The 21,055-nt window shown below is 33.1% G+C and overlaps 1 protein-coding gene and 1 non-coding gene across 2 annotated transcripts; both read right to left on the bottom strand.

The window, feature by feature from the left end:
- Positions 1-4,013: 4,013 nt before the first annotated feature.
- Trnal-aag (transfer RNA leucine (anticodon AAG)) lies at positions 4,014-4,095 on the bottom strand. The gene has a single exon. It is a non-coding gene; the product is annotated as a tRNA-Leu (tRNA).
- A 1,669-nt stretch (positions 4,096-5,764) lies between these two features.
- LOC133196731 (uncharacterized) lies at positions 5,765-17,472 on the bottom strand. Its single transcript, XM_061332591.1, has 10 exons — positions 17,331-17,472; positions 14,338-14,503; positions 12,446-12,592; positions 11,727-11,827; positions 10,681-10,866; positions 10,217-10,445; positions 9,772-9,915; positions 9,489-9,604; positions 9,215-9,374; positions 5,765-8,129 (listed from the first exon to the last, which is right to left on the bottom strand). The coding sequence occupies exons 1-10, from the start codon at positions 17,463-17,465 to the stop codon at positions 8,110-8,112; spliced, it is 1,404 nt and encodes a 467-aa protein (XP_061188575.1). The 5' UTR covers positions 17,466-17,472; the 3' UTR covers positions 5,765-8,109.
- Between the last annotated feature and the right edge of the window lie 3,583 nt (positions 17,473-21,055).

The following is a 21,055-nucleotide window of genomic DNA, read 5'->3' as shown; positions in this document are numbered from 1 at the left end:
AATTTCCAGGGCTGATATCTAATAACCCAATAAACCTCTGTATATTTTATTTCACGTTGTGGATCTCAGTTAGCATTGTCTTGTAACAGTATCCTAGTAAATGAAAAGTGAACATTACTAAATGAGATGTTGTATGATAGGGGCATTATATTGATCTTTCTTGGGGGGGGGGGGGGGGGGGGAGGGACAAGGGACAACCAAATATTTTCAGTTTGAGTGGCACTACCAAGCAAAACTTCCTTGACAAGCAAAAACAAAACAAAAAAAACAACAACAACAAAAACAGAACAAAAAACAGAACAAAACAAAACGAAAAAAAAAATCTAATTTTTTATTAAGGGGCACATCCATAAAGTAGGTTTGTTTTCTATGGTATACTATATATTCAGGAACAGCCCCCACCCCACCTCCACAGCCATGCAAATAATTATTGGTTATTATAGTATTTTATTGGTTTTAAGAGACCAAAGGAATCAATTTCCAATGCAATAAAGTATGGTACTAGTAAATTATGACTGTATTCTGGATTATAGGTCTGTCTCATATATTTTAACATAATTATACTTTCATGTATTTTATTATTGAATAATGCCAAAACATTTAAATATCATAGTCTCACTAAATAGGATTTAATTTGGAATATGAGTAAATCTCTTTGAAAATCTGCAATTTTGAATAATTTACTTTGTGTGGATGCCATATGTATTTAACAAGTATAATTTTGTACATGTACTGCATACATTAGACTGCATTTTCTAGGAAAAAAATGTTATTGTTTATAACTGATTAAAGGAGAAGAAAATCTGCACAAGTATTTATGCTTTAATTAGCATTAATTGCAGTTCTGCTCAATTCTTTTATATTGAATTTGTATCATAATGTTAATGTATGAACATAGAGTTGTACTGTTTTTCTGTGGTTTACAAGAAGTGTTAAAAAGCACAGACCGAGAAAATACTGGTTTATGTTGTGATGTATTGATATTTTTCGTCTATGTACTGTTATAATGGTCATGTAATGATCGACTGCATCTGCTCAGATTAATTGAGAAAGTCCCAATGCATATAAATTGTGTCCATAGATGTATTTTTTTCACTTTTCTGATAAATTGAAGAAGTTTCTTTGTGTTTATTGCAATGCTCATAAAATCATACGTTTACTCCAGTATTTAAAATTTACATCTCTTGTTTATTTTGATTTTGGCTCATTATATATGAGCCATATAAATTATATACATTTCAAAAAACTTTCCCTCAAGATTCTTTACAAATAGGAATGCATTCATTACTCATGAACTCACATGGATGGCAGTCTGTGGTTAATCATCAAATGCAAATAGATATAAATTTAATTTTTGAACTTCACGCTGGCATATTTATTAGCTGAAGCAATAATGTGCTTCATGAAATGTGCTAACATGAAGTTCATGTTCTCATTAATTATCAAAATTTAAATGATGTTGAAATATATATAGTATAATTAAGTTGTATTAAATTTTGGCACTTTTGATTCTATAAATTTTGTTTTACTGCTAAGAAACAATCTGGCATTGTTAATTTTTTATACTGGGTAATGAAAATATAAATAAAAGATAGTTTACACAGTTATAGAGCTTGTTCTCTGATTGTTATGCATGTATATCTAAAAAGATCTAATCTGTGCAATACAGATCATTAAATTATTAATATTCAGTATTTAAATTTGGGATGAATTTCTTTTTATTTGATCTTATCCAATTTTTATAACTTTACAACTAATTTTAGGTTGTAATATATACATGTATACTGTGAGGTATTAAATTTTCAAACTCTGATACAAGTAAGTTATTATATCCTTGCAGTAATTATATCCTGTTCTTATTTCCTTTGATGCATTGTTGTGCACTTTGACCTGTAGGAGTTTGATATACTTTGACCTGTAGGAGTTTGATACACTTTGACCCATAGGAGTTTGATACACTTTGACCTGTAGGAGTTTGATACACTTTGACCTGTAGGAGTTTGATACACTTTGACCTGTAGGAGTTTGATAGACTTTGACCTGTTGGAGTTTTGATAGACTTTGACCTGTAGGAGTTTGGTACACTTTGACCTGTAGGAGTTTGATATACTTTGACCTGTAGGAGTTTGATATACTTTGACCTGTAGGAGTTTGATATACTTTGACCTGTAGGAGTTTGATAGACTTTGACCTGTAGGAGATTGATAGACTTTGACCTGTAGGAGTTTGATAGACTTTGACCCATAAGAGTTTGATAGACTTTGACCTGTAGGAGTTTGATAGACTTTGACCCATAGGAGTTTGATGGACTTTGACCTGTAGGAGTTTGATACACTTTGACCCATAAGAGTTTGATAGACTTTGACCTGTAGGAGTTTGATAGACTTTGACCTGTAGGAGTTTGGTACACTTTGACATGTAGGAGTTTGATAGACTTTGGCCTGTAGGAGTTTGATAGACTTTGACCTGTAGGAGTTTGGTACACATTGACCTGTAGGAGTTTGATATACTTTGACCTGTAGGAGTTTGACAGATTTTGACCTGTAGGAGTTTGGTCCACTTTGACCTGTAGGAGTTTGATATACTTTGACCTGTAGGAGTTTAATAGACTTTGACCCATAAGAGTTTGATAGACTTTGACCTGTAGGAGTTTGATACTTTTTGACATGTAGGAGTTTGATAGACTTTAAACTGTAGGAGTTTGATAGACTTTGACCTGTAGGAGTTTGGTACACTTTGACCTGTAGGAGTTTGATATACTTTGACCTGTAGGAGTTTGGTACACTTTGACCTGTAGGAGTTTGATATACTTTGACCCTAGGAGTTTGGTACACTTTGACCCTATAGCTAGGAGTTTGATACACTTTGACCTGTAGGAAGTAAAAATTTGATACACTTTGACCCATAGGAATTTGATACACTGACCCTAGGAGTTTGATACAGAGACATCCAAATTTTCATGATTTTTATAGTGTCAAATATGACAGCATAACATAAAAAAAATTCTGACATTTTTAAAGATGTAAATTTTTTCCCTTCTTCTTTAGTCTTTAAAAATATGATTAAATGAAAGATTACACTGGCAATGTAAAGGGGTCAGATATTATACAAATCTGAATTTACCTAAGACCGAAAGAACCATTTAACATAATCAACAGTTGACTTCTCATCAAAAGCATTAACATCCACTGAACATTTCTTAATACCTAGCCTATAGGATACCTGAAGGGTCAAATGCCTATGGGTCAAAGTGTATCAAATTCCTATGAGTCAAAATGTATCAAATTTTTAATTCCTACAGATCAAAGTGCTACATTGTAATGAACAAAATGTTGAACTGAAGTGATGGATGCAGTTGTACTGTGAATGTCATTCACCAATATCTGTTTTCAGGATGATGAAAAGAAGAATCCTGATGATGAGATCAGAGAAAAAAACCCATTAAAATATATTTATTTTCTTGTAAAAACTTGAGAACACAGCAAGAAATTGAAGCATTAGTTCTGCAGTGTCCAGAAGTAAAATGATCAACTCTTTTTATCACAGACCACATCATATAGTCAGAATACATAATTAATTTAACAGACTTTTTGAAAATAGGTAAATACAAAGCATTGTGAAAGAAAAATTTGAATGCTTATACCAGATAATTATAATTCAATTGGAAAAGTTATTTAACTTGAATCAATTATTTAAGATTTTCAAAAAAAAAAACCCCAAACAAACAAACAAACAAAAAACAAAAAAAAAAAACAAAAAACAAAAAAAAAACGAATAAAGGTATTACATCATGAATATTGAATTTCTTTGCAATTTTAAAGAAAATGAATTTATTGATAACTAATTTGAGGTTAATTTTTAGCTTCCACTAAATACTGCCCTCCCCCCAATACGGAAAGAAAATTCTTTTAAACCTTCTATAAGGTAAGATGAAATAAGTAGATAATTAAACCATTTAATTAAGAAAACAAGAATTGGGTATTCAAAGACAAAAAAAAAAAAAAAAAAGCTCCTGGCAGCGGTGGGATTCGAACCCACGCCTCCGAAGAGACTGGTGCCTTAAACCAGCGCCTTAGACCGCTCGGCCACGCTACCTTGAATAAGTTCAAAATTAATACCGTACAAATAATTATTAATGTAACTAACCAATTTATAAGCAATTATTTCACATTTTTACGCCATTATTTCAGGAAAATCTGTTTAAATATGCATTAAATCTTTACGAATAAGAGACTGACTCTAAGTGCATTGCCAGTGTATTGGAACACAATCAAAGTACTACTAGTACTCATGGGAGTAATTCACTGTGACACAATTCTTGTAGATATTTGAAAGCATGCAGATACATATTAACCGGTCCCCAGCATAATACAAAAGTGCTTCTAACATTTTCAATTTGTACATTATGTCTACTCAGGGACCTATATACTATTAGTATATTATAGGTCCCTGGTCTACTCTAGGAGATTAAATATATTTGTTCGTGTCTGGTCAGAGGGTGTTCAAGTTCATTTATTCAATCATATCTGGTACATGAGGACAATTAACAATCGGTGTGAAATATGTTTTGATAGCAATTATAGTCTGATCTCCTTCTGGGGTTTACCTGGAATTACCTATATTTTACAAAATGCCTTATAAAATATATTTTAAAGAATAAATTTTGAAACGTTAACTTATATATAATTAACTTATAACCTATATTTTACCAATATCCTATAATATATATTTAAAAGAATAAATTCAAACTTGTCTAACCCAACTGAATTAAGATGAACATGATGAACTCAGAAGTTGATAATTTAGATTTAGACAAATATCCTTATCACACTCCAACCTTTGATATAGACTATAGCAATTAAGTAATTATCTTATCTGGACAAATTTCCGCATTTTTTTCAAAGCATGAAATTCAAATGTACAGATGTGTGCAAAAGGGGGGGGGGGATGGTCATAAAAAACTTTGAAATTTGTCTCCGACATTTTGCAAATATAAACAAGTATTGTACAGCTGTTGTCAGCTTAATTTCTTAGGGGACGACCATTTGATTCTGAGGAGGGATAGCAGATTTTGGGAATAAATCTGTCCTCAAAAATGTTGAAAATAAACAAGCTGTCCTTAACCGACAAGAAAATAAATCTGTCATTGGCTAGTACCCCCCCCCCCCCCAATCATGAAATAGAATTTTGGAATTTAGGTATTTTTCTTTCATGTGCTTCTCTAACTTTTTCAGTGAAGAAGAAAATAAATAAACTGTCCTTGATCATCTTGAAAATAAATAATCTGTCCTTGACTGGCATGAAATTAAATAATCTGACTCTAAAAATCCCCCCCCCCCCAATCAAATGGTCGTCCCCTTATTTGATATCATTCTCACTCTATAAAGTTATGAATGCACAGGTCCTTACTAGCTAGTGAAATTGTTTGATTCCATAGAATTTAAGAGCAGTTCTAAACTTCTCACATTTTCCTGGAACTGCTTTATAGTTTCTGTACTAGACTTCGAATTTTTTGGATGCATGTATTTAAAATAATAAGAATAAAGGTAGCCACTAGTCTTTTCTTATAAAATGCTTCAAAATCTCTGGAAGTCTGTCTCCCATTTCCCTGGTCAAATGCTTCCCAAGTCTCAATCACAGAGACCTCTTTGTGTCTCTTTTTGACAGCTTAATTCTAAATTGAAGGGTTCCATTCCTCTCTTTTGCAATAAAGTAAATTTTTAAATTATTGGTAAATGTATAGTTAAAACAATCAAATTACATATTAAATTTTATTTTTATTAAAGAATATAACATGTAAATAAACAGAGAGTATCACAAGTCATACGGATAGTCATATCTCTGTGCGCCTCCATCATGAGCTACTTTATTAAAATCACAAAGAAATTACATTTGTAAAAGTGATAGTGAACACAATCAGTTGCTTCTCCTGGCATTTGACAAAGTCTGAACTTCAATTTACATTTATCATGCCAAAAATAGAAATGGTGACTGTAACATTTACCAATAATTTAACATTAAATTGACAGACACTGCACAACTCTCTCAGAATTAACTTAAGATGCAAATTTTACCTAGGAAATATTAATTAGTTTATAAGATCTGATATAAGATATTCAGCATTTACCTTTGTTTTGAAATTTGATTGGACAAATATTCTAGTGATTGTTTTCAAGCTTTCAAGTAAAAAAATATCACTTTCAATGTAATTTCAATTAGATTTTGCAGAGTAACTGAAAATAGAATATTTATGGCAATCAATTTGTTTGCATATTTGAAACTGTCTAATATGTGAATCAAAAGTCTGAAGAGGGACACACCTTAACAGATTATAGAGGCTAATGTAAAACTTCACTGAGAGTCATGAAGCAATAACCATGTACAGTGAAACCTGTCTAATCCAACATGCATTGGGAGACAAATCTGTGTCGGAATAGACAGGGTGTCAGATTACACAGTGTTAAGAACAAAGAAAACAGTGAAATAGGAATTTACATAAGTTTTAGAATTCACAGTGAAATGGATTGCACAGGTACCAGATTAGAAGTTTTCACTGTAATTATACATAAACAGTACATGTATGTCTGGGACCTGTACACTATTGCATCAACATTATTGACACCATGAATCACAAGCAATCTAGACACTGACTGCTGTTTATTTTGTGTGACCAGCTACCACATGAATAATGAGTGAATAAATAATTACAGTCAAACTCGATCCATAATCTTGAACTCAATGGGGCCAAGAAAAAAACTTTGTTATATCTGATACTGAGGTTAAAATACTGTAATGGGAGAGGAGAAAAATGCACCCGTCTGACCACCACAATACGTAAGAAAAAGTGGTTGGGACTTACAACTCAATTTGATACATCCATGGTATTCAAAATATCAATGTGATGACTGATCAACTGAAATATGTTAATAATTTGTAGCTTGTTATACTTCAAGAGGAACAAGTATTCCTTTCAAAGGAAAAAATTCAAGAAGTGTAACATTCAGATGTTGAATTTGTGGCATAAATGGCAAAGGCAGTATAGAACAGTCAATAATCTAGCTCATATTAAATCTAATTGAATTTTCACCAATAAACTAAAGGTAAAATACAAGTATAGTTACTGTATTCAGGGTTATTTTCACTCAATGCTAAATATGCCCTGACACACACAAACAATTTTGTCCCGTTTTAAATTCCCCCTAACATAGTTGTCTCAAAGGAGAGATAACTCTGTCTCTGAATTTGCCCCATTTGAAATTTACCCACTAACAATGAAGGCAAAAGGGGCTAAAACAAAACAGGGGCAAAAATTTCCAGGTACATGTATATAGTACCGTAGTTTTACTCAAAACAAAAAAAAATTCTATAAAGAAATATACACAATTGAACATATTCTGTAAAAAAAAAATGTGAATTAACAAAATAATGTAGTTTGGAAGTAGATTTATATTAGATTTTTGTTTTTGTGACATCACAAACTATTTGGATTTTCCATCATATTTAGGAAAGAGGGAAAAATGGACAAAATTTGTTCAATATTTACCGTAGAATTCACAGAGCGCAAACCTGCTTTGTACAATATTCATACATTTCATTGACATTATCATTCTACACATTACAAATTGTATATCAAAGATCCACTTGAAGCTGACCTGCACTCATTTTCTCTCAAAATCACTGAAAAATTTGAATTGATGTCAATTTCTTTACATCATTTTGAACATAAGACATCATGACTGATGAAAATTGGCAATGCTTTATAGTCTGCAGAAAAATCCCCCTGGCCTAAAACATAATTATAGAATTCTCTATCAAAGCTTGATTTTAAGGACATATTTTAGTCATTACAGAACACTCCTTACACAAAGTTATCCGTGCATAGTAAAGAAGCCCATCACTTCATATGCATACAAATGATTACTTTTGTATGATACACTGGGAGGAATCTACTATAATGATGGACTGCAGCAATCCCAAAAATAAAACAACAGTGTAATACAATCATAGTCTGAATGGTAACTTGGTAGTTGTGTCTCCCAGCCTTTGAAGTCATGGTTCTATCAATTCCATGGAGTGTTTCAGTTGTGAGTTAAAAAGTGTTCTGCATGACTAACTGGAAACCTGCATTCCTGAAATACAGGTAAACCTAAATTAAGACACGAGTATGCAAGTTCTTCCACATCATTTTCACAAAAAATAATAATGATAAACAAAATTTAAATTCCATCATAAATCCCCAATTCTTTTTTCTTTTTTATCGTTAATTTCATAATGAGGAAATAAGCATTTTAAATGTTGAAACTCTGATTATTTTAATGTAACTCTCTTTTCTGGATACTCAAAATTAAGTGTCAGAAATGCTAAAAACTCGCCATCTTCTGGGGACTTGGCCCCCTGAACCCCCACCAGGGCTTTGCTCCAGACCCATTGGGGGCCTTAAGGTGGCTCCAAACCCCCTGCCTTGATTTGCTTCAATCTACACATAGAGGTGTTCTATACAGAATCTGTATATCTAATCATAGAGATGTTCCATACAAACTCTGTTTATCTAAACATAGAGATGTTCTATACAGACTCTGTATATCTAATCATAGAGATGTTCTATACAGACTCTGTATATCTAATCATAGAGATGTTCTATACAGTCTCTGTATATCTAATCATAGAGATGTTCTATTAAGACTCTGTATATCTAAACATAGAGATGTTCTATACAGTCTCTGTATATCTAAACATAGAGATGTTCTATACAGACTCTGTATATCTAATCAGATAGATGTTCTATACAGACTCTGTATATCTAAATCATAGAGATGTTCTATACAGACTCTGTATATCTAATCATAGAGATGTTCTATTAAGACTCTGTATATCTAAACATAGAGATGTTCTATACAGTCTCTGTATATCTAAACAGAGAGATGTTCTATACAGTCTCTGTATATCTAATCAGATAGATGTTCTATACAGACTCTGTATATCTAAATCATAGAGATGTTCCATACAGACTCTGTATATCTAGATATAGAGATGTTCTATACAGACTCTGTATATCTAGATATAGAGATGTTCTATACAGACTCTGTATATCTAGACATAGAGATGTTTTATACAGACTGTATATCTAGACATAGAGATGTTCTATACAGACTCTGAATATCTTGACATAGAGATGTTCTATACAGATTCTATATATCTAGCAGTCCATACTGACCTGTGTCCTCATACAGAGGAAAGAAAAAGAGTTCTTTCTCTGGCTTTGTCAGGACTTTAAGCTTGGCCACTCGAATACTCCGATGAACTTTTTCATTATATGGATTGGCATCCACATTGTCTAATCCTTCATCTTCACATGATCCCAGAAGCTTGTCCATCTTAAATTAAAAAGTCTCAAACATTGCAAGAAATAAGCTCTAACAAAAGAATTTCTCAGATTGTTGACAGCTAGCTTCAACCCACCACATATTTTCTGTAAAAGTTTGACATACCTCAGAGATCAGTTCAAGGAAGGACTTGTTTCCAGCATACTTCAGCAAGACATAGACCAAGGCATTGCTAAAATAAGCTCCAGTTTTCCCCTTTATTCTAACCAAAAAGCTGATACCTACACAATACAAAATGAACACATAATTATACATATTTACTTTGTCAGACATTTTCATTATTAGTGTATCAGTACTTCAAGGTCAATATGCTTTTTTTTTAAAGAAAATCTCACCAACTAACAATAAACGCTTTTTTAACTTCATTTACATGAATCTTCATGACTACCTGGTTGCAGTTCTGCTGAAACAGCAAACATATTTCTATCATTGACTGAACTTGAGACCTCCCCCTCCAATGACAGATGCTGCATAGATTCCGTTAACTTCTGACCCTGATTTTCAGCCAAACTAGTACTGTGACTACACTGTACTATAAAAGAAAATCTTTCACATACAAATGAGTCTATACATACAATTTCTAATGTTGTAAACCTTGTACTAATCCAGATTGAATGAGAAATATTTTCATGAAGTTCAGGATTGTCCTATACACTCATAAATATTTGACATGTGATGTACATGTAGAAAAAGCATTAGAGGGATTTATGAAATGTCACAAAGAGATTTTCTGACCAATTCATAAAATTAAGAGTAAATAATGGTTTTTACTGTAGTAAGTTTTCAGCAAGATACCGGTATGCCTTCCTTTACATTATACCTTTAATACTTACAGCTAGACTTTGGAACAGTATGAACCAGTAATACTTTTGGCTTGTTTTGGAACTCTTCACATTGTGACATCACATCCTGTAGTTCTTTAATGGTCATGCGATCACTCTCTCCATCTTTACCATAAATGAAACCCGGATTAGGACCTGTTGTCACACAGATGACAAAAAATGATGAATATTCAGAGTGACTCAACTTTTTCATTTCTTTCAGTATCTTCTCTTTAATCATCTGAAATGCAGAGCAATGAGGTATATCAGTTGGCATATTACAGAAACATTCTCCTACACATGAATGGGATGTAAAATTACCAAGAAACAAGTTTTGAATTTCAATGGGAATATAGTCACTTATATCACGACTGATTTTATTAGGTGGATAATTAAAAAAATGATGTCATTTGATATATACAGGTATGCAAATAGCCATTCAGAACAAAGAAGGGGTACCTGCTTATATAACTAACCTTTGTGGTTCCAGTGTTCCTGGAGAAGTTAACATCTTTAAAACCACAGAGTTTCAGGGTCTGTCGTATAAGTGTTTTACCAGCATCCACTACACCATGATGACACTCACCAGCAATACAAAAGTCGCTAGGAATATTATCAATGATCATGCATATCCCACGCTTAGCCATGTTCAAATTGTATAGCTGAAGAATATAAGTCCACCGCATGCCTTACTTGTTAAATAAATCACATAAAAATCTAAAAAGTTTTTTATAATAATAAATAATGAATTGGTATATTTTCATTCATTTGGCAAGGTATTTTATTGAATTTCAGTTAATCTGTTTATAATAAATATCATATATAACTTTCTTATGTAACACAAACTACTGATTAAATCTGATTTTTACACTGGGTGAGGACATTTTTAAAAAATGTGTGAAAATGTGCATGTGGACATTTCTGAAAATTTTAATGTCCCATTTTTGAAGATTTCATTTACCTATGAGCATAGAATCTGTGGGTCCATGTGTCTTGGTTATATTCAATTTGATAAATCATCATGCAAAATTTTTATATGATAAGTATATCAGCTAATAAAGAATGCATTACACTGTATATGTGCTTTTGTGAATACATTTTGTCCACCCCATATATGAATATATTGCATATGTTCCTCTGTCAGTGTCAGTTAGTTTTTTGAGCTTAATAAGTCCAAAAAAAATGACGAAAAGGAAAAAAAAACTTTGAAATGTTTTGCTGTTTTCAGAAATGGGCAACTATCATTCTGAAATGAATGTACAATTAGAGAAGATAACTTCTAATCATTTCTTAGGTACAATTTCTACAAGATCTTTGTCTCTTTTTTTGTTGGCTTAAGGTCTGATGTAAACAGAACAGCTAATGTTCTCTGCCTGTTTGGAGGTTGTGTTGTCTTATACATGTATGCTTTGTTTTGTAAAAATGATGTACTGCATTGAATACTACATATTATCCATAGAATCTTAACATTGTACATGTTGTAAGGAGTCACAATATGAGAATAATCTGAGACAAAACTAACATTTTCACCGTGACATTTTTTCATTTCCAACACAAATTTGGGATCAGTTGGAGTCTGGTTTTCATTCAGTTTTGTAAGTTCTACTTGATTCATCCACTCAACTGTTAAAAAAAAATTATACACACACCATAAAATACAACATTTCTATTTCCTTTCTTATCAGTAAAGATATACATGTACTATCTACTGTATATATTCGCCTATAAGTCGTTTTTTTGAGTTAAACTTTGGTCCAAAACTCTTTATCCGAATTATATGCGAGTTATAAAAAGATTGGTAATTTAGCAGGTCAATTACTCTAATTTAAACTTTAAAAAATACAACCTACTTATAGGCGGACCGACTTATGGGCGAGCATATACTGTAACAGTAGTTACTTTAAATTGATTAGTCAATTTCTAAAAGACCCATCTGTTTGAGATGTTAGGCACAGTTTATAAATACCAACATTATGTTAATATAAATAAGAATGAATAAATATCTTATAATATACTTTTTTTCTTAGTTACCAAATAACTAGTTCATAAATAACTAGTTCACAAATAACTAGTTCACATGCAGCTATAATTTCTATGCTAATTTAATTAAGCTTCCAGCAAAGTGTTCTGAATATCACACATTTAGCAGTGACACTCAGTCTGATTCATGTGTGAGAGTAAGTTGTAAGCACAATGGATTTTCTCAAGAAAAACATGTTAATACACAATAAATCTTTGTACCGTCTGGCTTGTTTAAGCCTGCTGCAGGGGGATGACTTTGGGATCCGGGGGGTCCTTCATATCGGATTGCTGAATCTGTTGACTTTGTTGATTCTTCAGATCTTGTCACAGAATTTCCACTCTTATTTACCATGCTCACAGAAAAGTCTAAAACCAAAGATAATCCAGTTATGATGATAAAATAGGAACTTTTGTCCATATATTAATATTGCCATCTTTCACCCTCAATGGGGAATTCAAATTTGGGTGTTCCAAGTAATTAAAGGCATCTCAATGTATACATTCATGGTCAACCCTGGGTAAAATAGCTTTGGGCAGCTTTATTTAACAGAGAACACTGTAAAGTCATTACATATAAATGTGATAATTTTTATACAGGAGCCTTGAAAATACTGGAATTTAGGTGAAAATACTGTTGCTCATCAAAAAACCTATGTACAGTACCTGGCCATTAGTCTGTCATAAAATGGCTGATGTAACGTAATGTGAACAATATGAACACAAAATTCACATCCATATATTTCTGTATTACCCCTCTAAGTGTCTACATAACGAATTTATCCTGTCAAAGATTTTTTGATAAAGTTCATTTTCTCCAAGTCAAGCAAACCATTCCATAACAATTGTTTACATTGTGACGTCATTTGATGCTTATGTGATGTCAGTTATAAGGCTCCTTGTGTGTTCAATTGAAAACATGTTGAATAGATCTGGACAGAATGGCATGTGGAGGGGGCATATTGATTTGATTTGTAATGGGTAGGTCAAGTGGAGGAGGCACATTAACAATTTTATGTGGGTAGGCAGTATGTATTGCTTTGATACAGTATTGTTCTCGACCAATGAAATTTCAAGATTTTTATCAGAGGCAGGATAAATTTACTTGTATAGTTTGTGTTTTTACTGTATAACATGCTGTATATTTGTTTACAGCTTGTATTGTTATTTTCTACTTGTATTATTGTGATGTTTCTAGTATAGTTTATGTTATTATGCCCTATTCACACAAATGCACATTAAACATGTTAAATATATAATTTCCAGTAAATTAATGAGAAGTAAAATAATGCGAAATAAACTAATGTGAATTAAATTTCATCCACAGGAGAGTTAATGTGAAGTAAACTAATGCATATTAAAATTTTATTTCTACAGTAAGGCTATTATGATGTCATTTACAAATCATGTCACCTTATGCAGAGCAGATATATATCTGACATAATGTCATTATGCCTGTACACTTTTTTAGACATAAACTTAATTTCCCTTTATTTCTTACTCAAAAATAGCATAAGTACTTATATCTGACCACGGAAATGTGGCATGTGGCTTAATTTTGCTATTATATGTCAAAATTGAATTTGAACTAGCTTGGCTTAGCTTTCACACGGAGTTAATATGAAGCAATCTGATGCTCAGTAAATTAATTCGAATTAAACTAATTTGTGTTAAAGCTATATATGGCACATCTGAGCCAAAAAATATGAGATTGAGTGTAGATAAACATGATATATGTTATTTAAGTTCAAATTAAAATTTTCACCGATTTTAAACTTAAATAACCTCATGTTTCCATAGTTATATTGATTTTAAACAGTGTCTGTTATTTAAATGCGGAGTCAGTAAATATATCGGTTATTGTTTTAAATTTCTAATATCTTTGAAACGTGATTGATTTGAATTGTGTAATTTACAGGAAAGTCCTATCTTTATATAAAGTAATAAAACAAATAGAAAGATCTTTTTAATTTTAGTTAGTCTGAACTTATAAAAATTACGCCATATATGACTTTAAATTCTCCTTGTGAATGCATTTCAAATTTAATTCACAGTAACTTAGGTTTAATTTGAATTAAACGCTTCCTGTGATCAGGGCATTTCTATATAAGTACTTGTATAGTTTGTGTTGTTTGTTGCTCCTGATTTTCCCTCCAATCGATCTGCCACTTCCTGGTTTTCTGTGTCCCTGAGGGCCTCAATTAGACCTGGGAAAGCTTTCTGTCCTCTCTTTACCACAATATCCAGCAACTCAAAGGCTCTTCTGTCAACAGGCTGTGACTGCGAGTAAATCAACAACAATAAACCACAAATTAGGCCTACTGGCTACTACCTTCTTTTTATAAAGAATTACTTCAGATAAAAAAACACATATAATCTAATGTTGAAAAAACATTATCACTTATGATCACAGCTCATATAAATTTATTGAATGAACCTAATGTTGATCATACTATAAAATTTATATGAGCTATATATGAAATGATACTAAGTATTGTTGTTTTATTGTCATCTCCCTTAGGAGATGACAAATTAAGTTTGTAAGCCGGAAGTGAAGTTCTAGTGACATTCTTTAACTGGTGGTCTGATAAATGAAGACCGGCAATTGTTTTATAGTTCTACATTATGAACTGATTAGAAGAACCATATGCACATGTTCTATCTTAATGGTAATTATTGTGTGGACACTGAGGTCCACACAGAAGAATCATTAGTTGATTTAAGAGAAGTTAAATTAAACCAGAATTTACTGCTTGCAGAGTGCCAGATGAGTTGCCCTAAGACAACTGGCTCCTTGGTCAATTCACCCAACTGGAAAAATTACCGGTAGCAATCTCTACCTTTAAATCTAACAATTTCTGGATTTCATATTTATCTTTTTATTTAATAGCCCCTTTACAAAAAAAACCAATAGAAACTTATAAGTGTTTTATACTTCACTTATAAGCAACTTATAAGCCACCTATAAGTTTTGAAATTTACTTATAAGTGTACTATAAGTGAAAGTAAGTATAAGTGAGGAACAGATTTTGTTAATACTTCACTTATAAGTGAAGATTAGCCACATATCTGTGAATATTTCACTTATACTTCACTTATAAGTGAAGATCAGTATGGTATTAGCCAGAATAAGTGTGGACTTAGAATTTTTACATTATACTAGACTTCTCCTGAGTTGCATTGTGGGTATTCAAGTTAATCAATCAGGAACTTTGTCTCTGCAGAGATAAACAACAAGAATTTGAAACTAAGTTAGTCTCTGTGAAAGGATGTTGTTGGAGATTTCAAATTTATTCTGAGTATGCCTTCACATCAGGTTCAACAAGTAGGTTCTATTCACATCATCTTTTTATTTTAACTTCCTTTGCCTGAAATTTTGAATCAATTGACTCAGTTGCTTTCAGATTTCATAAATTTGAAGAAACCTCAAGGTCATTAAATCTTAACTGATTTCTTTTTGTCCAACATTTTTGTTTGTAAACTGAAATAATATTTAAAGTTTGCATCATCAAAGAATGTCATATGAGGGGGAATTTTTTTTCATAAAATGTTAACTTGATTATTTCATCTTAGTGCAGATGCATATTTAAAAAAAAAAAAAAACTTTGAACATCATGCAACCCCTGCATGATTGGAAGTTCTGTTCTAAATTAAGGTCTTCAAGGCAGTGCTGTAGTTCACTTATAAGTGACTCATACTTGACAAAGTATGAAGGGCTAATACTTGACTAATAAGTCACTTATAAGTGACTATACTTGCATAAAGCAAAAGTGGCTAATACTTGGCTTATAAGTCACTTATAAGTCAAGCACCTCATTTGCATATAAAATCCTAATGAGTCACTTATCAGTCACTCATAAGTTAAATGTATCAGTGAAGTATAAGTCCAGTATAAACAACTTATAAGTAAAAGAATAAAACACTTATAAGTCACTTACGGAAATTTCTGTAAGGGCCTGCATGTATCCATGTTCCATATCTGCTATTATATGTGTACAAGTATCTCGACTGATAGGCCTAATTATTTCTGTCATAGTTGTGTATATAGTATGATACATGTACAAATATTTACATTTACTAGTTCAAATGGGGAGTGCCTCAAAATTACAAGCAACTTATAAAAAAATAAAGAAATGATGGCTCCATAACTTAAATAATTATTACTTAAAAATTACAAAATTATTCAACAGTTACCCTCCAAAATGGAAAATAGGACGAATTCCTGGGGACAATTTTGCACATCATATAAAATTTTTAACTACTACAGCCCAATAAGGTTTTATTTGTCCTTCATGTTCAAGCTAATGAAATGAACACTGCCTTAAACTGGACTTAATCTTAATTCTGAGCTTTTGATCACATACAGGGTATTTATGACCGACCCCCTTAATATTCTAAGGTTCCGTCAAATGTTCTATATATAATTCAATGAGTATATAACTGAATAATGCCTAGTATATATCTAGGATGTGCTTCTATTTTTAATTACTGCAGCTTTAGCATGAACATGTACTTATATGATATACATGTATAGCGTTAAAATTTAAATTGGGTAGAAGTGTGTGGAGGGCTCATTTTTGCCTTGATATCCCCAGTGGCTGATTGGCTAAGTCACTTTGAAAAGAGTTTGGAAAGACACTGAGGAAAATTAAATAAATAAGGGTTTTAAACTTCTAGGCGGCTGAAGAATGAAGGAAAAAGAAACGCTAAGTTTTTAGCAGTCTTCTGTCATCATCGTCATAACAATTTAACTTCTATGAATGACTGGTTAAAATTTCTTCTACAGTCATTTTCCTCAAAAAAAAAAAAAAAACTCTTTTAAATCAATAAAGTTTTCCCAGTTATTCCTTGAAAATTATGAAATATTCCACTTCTTATTCTGTGACATAAATGAAACCAAAGAGATGACATTTCTAGCTTTCTAGAAAGCCAAACTTGTAGTAACAATAGATTCATCGGACAACAGGAGTCGGCAGTTTTATCCATTAAGCAAGATAAACAACAACGCTACGTTCGCGAAGCTCACTGGTTGTTGTTTTCGTTGTTTTATGGATAAAACTGCCGAAGTCCTCCTATGATCGGACAAGCTACACCTGTCACACATTACCGCGATAGTTTCTTTGTTCTCCAAGGACAAGATTTCATATTCATACAGCTTGTCTGCCACATCGTTGATGTTGAACACGTTATCCTTTATGTATCGTCTGTTGGTTCGAATTGTTTCCTTTTCTTCTTTATTCATCTTTTCATTTTTTATTCATTATTGCAGTCAAAGCGAAAGTAAATTATAGTAGTTAAAGCATTGACGAAAGACACAAACATTTCCGGAACAAAAACAATATGCGAGTTATTGTTATTGGGGGGGGGGGGGGGGTAAATCTATGAAGGCTTAATTAAGATACGATTGATTATTTATATGGAACGTCAAATTCATTTTTGTACAAACTGAAATCAGTGGGTGAAGATAACACCCGGTGTCTCTCGATCTCTCTCGCCCACAGGCACTTGTTTCGGTAATAAATTTTTAACCCATAGTATAATAATGTTATTATTATACTATGGGTTAAAAATTTATTACCGAAACAAGTGCCTGTGCTCTCGCCATAAAAAAAATCTGTGAATAGGGCATAAAGCACAATCTGATTAAAATCAGATCCTTTGATCCGTTCAATAGATTTCTACACAAGGCAGCGATCTATGTGAGCGGATCAAAGGATCTGATTTTAATCAGATTGGCATAAAGCACGGACCCTTGGAAATTCCAGAGGTGGGATCAGGTGCCTAGGAGTAAAAAGCATCCCCAGTCGACTGTCACACCCGCCGTGAGCCCTATGTATATGTCAGGTAGACGAAGTAGGGCTGTATCAATCTATATATCGATACGTATACCGATGTTCAAGAATATATCGTATATCGAAAAAATAACTTCCAGTACATATCGAGAAGGCAGTTTTTCTTAAAATTCTGTGAAAAAGTTGGGAAATGCAATTACCAAAGATAATATTTACATGTAAATGTTTTGAATTACAAATGATCAATAATGATAAATGCATTAAGGAGATGGCACAATCTTAAATAATTATAATTATTATTAAATAATTATTACAAAATACATACACAAATTTATTTTAACAAGTTAATTTTACGATCGTTATGTTGAATTTAAAATGTAATTTGACAGTGTGAATGTGTCAATGAGATTGAATAAAAAATGAACAATATGGAAAATCGCTTTTTCAAAGGCCAATTTTCAAGGTCAAACGTCCTATTGCAGACAATCCAATGTTTCTACGAGTCAGTTAGGCTTTGAGGATGAAAGCTAAAGATTTTAAGGGGCAATAAAGAAGTCGATGAATCTTTTCACAAAGAGTAAATTGGAAACTCGCCTAAAGTAGGCCAAGGTTTCGTGTTGCTTCGTCGGAGTAGCGATAACAATGTTTATCGTGCAATGGACAAGAACTCCAAAAGGACTCGGAGTTGGGAGTCGCAAAAGATAGTTCTGTTACAGAACTTCTGTAGTTGCTTTAAAAGAGCACATCAAACATGCAATGATTTATAATATATGTTGAAAGACAAAAGAAATATTAACAAGAGGCTCATGAGCCACATCGCTCACCTGAGCACTTTGGTTAGAGAAAAACAGAAATCAGTCCCGTATTGAAAAGTTTAAAAATATAAGCGGTCCCACCCTATATCCTAGGAGGGACAGGGGAGGGGTCATGATTTGAACAATCTTGAATCTAACTATAGATGGGCCGTGCCCCCCCCCCCCCAATAATTTTGCCGATATATATAGTAAACATAGGTATTATATGCTTGTGCTCCCTCAATAAAAACGTCTGATGACTTTTTTTTTATTTTTGGTAGTGCCCCCTCAACTGTCAACTGAAAATGTGTGGCTGTGCCCCCCCCCAACTGAATCTGCTTCCTACGGGCCTGTGACCAATCATGCATATGGCTTTTGCTGTTCTTGAGGAGGTTTTCCTACATATTCCTACTATGTAAAACTTTGTCCCTCAACCTCCCCCTGGAGGTCATGATTTAAATAAACTTGAATCTACACAACCTGAGGACGCTTACATAAAAATATGAATAATCATGACTTTGCTGTTCTTGAGAAGATGATTTTTAAAGATTTTTCCTGGTATATATTTTTAGCCAAAACCTGGATCGCCTTTTATAGTCCCGCCCTAGCCCCTGAGGTCAAGATTTGAACAAACTTGAATCTATACACTATGTAATGAAGCTTTCAACTTATAACTTATAACATTTTTTAGCACTGAATAGATTGAAGCTTCTTCTAAAATAGTCGAAGACAGTGTTGAAGGTCTGATATCTCTACGCGGTTTACAGTTTTAGAGGAGTAGCAATGACAACCCTTTTCTGTAACATGGGCAATAACTCCGAAAGAGGTTATAGTTGAAAGACGTTACATGGGTCACGTGTCTTCGTATTTTCCTAGGTTCTTTTCGACAAAGAAAAAAAAATCTTCTCGATAAACTTCGAAATTTTTTTTAGAAAGAAACAAGTGCTGAACAATTTCAAGAGGTCTTTCAACTAGGAGGTGGAAAGACCCAATAATTAGCGTTTTCGGCCATAACGGGCCTCAAACAATCTGATAACTTTACATATAGAACTATATTAGCATATGGGTATAACTCTGTATGTGTACGTATGTTACAAGAATTATATGAAAGAGGTAATGTTGAAATGGTTTCATAACTGTTCTGAATGTCAACATAAATAAATTGCATATTGACAAAGTCATATTGCAGATACGTAGTGCAGAAATGTGCCTACCGCCACAGGTGCTTGTGGACAGGTGCACAGGTGCTTGTGCCCCCCCCCCCCCAATATACACCCTGGGTCCAAGGATATTTTTATTCGTCTTTTTCCATAAATTAATCTTCTAGTACACATTTACAATGTATTCCATATGAAAAATCCAAAAAATAACGTACAATTAACGTTTTATTAAAAAATCATACCCGCGGTACACATTGTAAATGTGTGCTAGAAGGTTAATTCATGGAAAAAGACGAATAAAAATATTCTTGGACCCAGGGTGTATATTCGGGGGGGGGGGGGTCCTGTCCACAAGCACCTGTGCCTACTGCACCATTACGACAGGATGATGCTTACACCGTCCTTTACATAGTAAATTACAGTTACAATTAGTGCGATTTGGTAATACCGGATAAAGGAAATCATTATGGACTTGCAGATACATTGTAAGAAAAATCAGTACATTCTTGCTAAGAGTTTTCAGTTTGTGCTGTTTATTTCTTTCTCTGAACCACTTTTCAAAACCAAAGAACTGAAAGTTGGTACACAAGATAAGCTGCTGCGTGCATATGTACCACATAGAAGCCGGAACCGCTCTAGCTTTTTATGTCATACAAAGAAATTGTTAATAGGGGTAGAATAGGGTAATAGGGTAATGTAGAATAGGGGTCAAATGCTGGTTCGGGTCTCAAGGGGTGATACTTATGCCACTAGGTCTCACCACTTAAAACCTTGAGTTAATGCCCACCGTCTCTAAATAGGTTCTGCCAGCAAGTCACATGCCACACCTCCTCGTGGTGACCCTGGAAATGCTTTAGTAGCTAAGTGGCAGTGGCAAAAGGCGAGTGTCCGGCGCCTTGAAATAACTGGAACCCGTGGCTAAGGGAAGGATACCCTGACAGAAAACCACTGGCCCTCCGAGTCCAGGGGGTTGAGCTTAGGGCTAACAACCCTAACTCATAAAAAAGTATTGTTACGGAAACAGTAACGAGGAATATCTCTATACCTGTGAATGAGAGCCTCTCTGGGACCTGCACTGGAACCAGT

The sequence above is a fragment of the Saccostrea echinata genome, unplaced genomic scaffold, assembly GCF_033153115.1.
Source record: "Saccostrea echinata isolate AGI-Se365-2 ecotype Australia unplaced genomic scaffold, CSIRO_AGI_Sech_v1 ptg000030l, whole genome shotgun sequence".
NCBI classification, from domain to species: domain Eukaryota; kingdom Metazoa; phylum Mollusca; class Bivalvia; order Ostreida; family Ostreidae; genus Saccostrea; species Saccostrea echinata.
The sequence above is the reverse complement of the archived record's forward strand: the minus strand, read 5'-3'. Positions and strand labels throughout refer to the sequence as shown.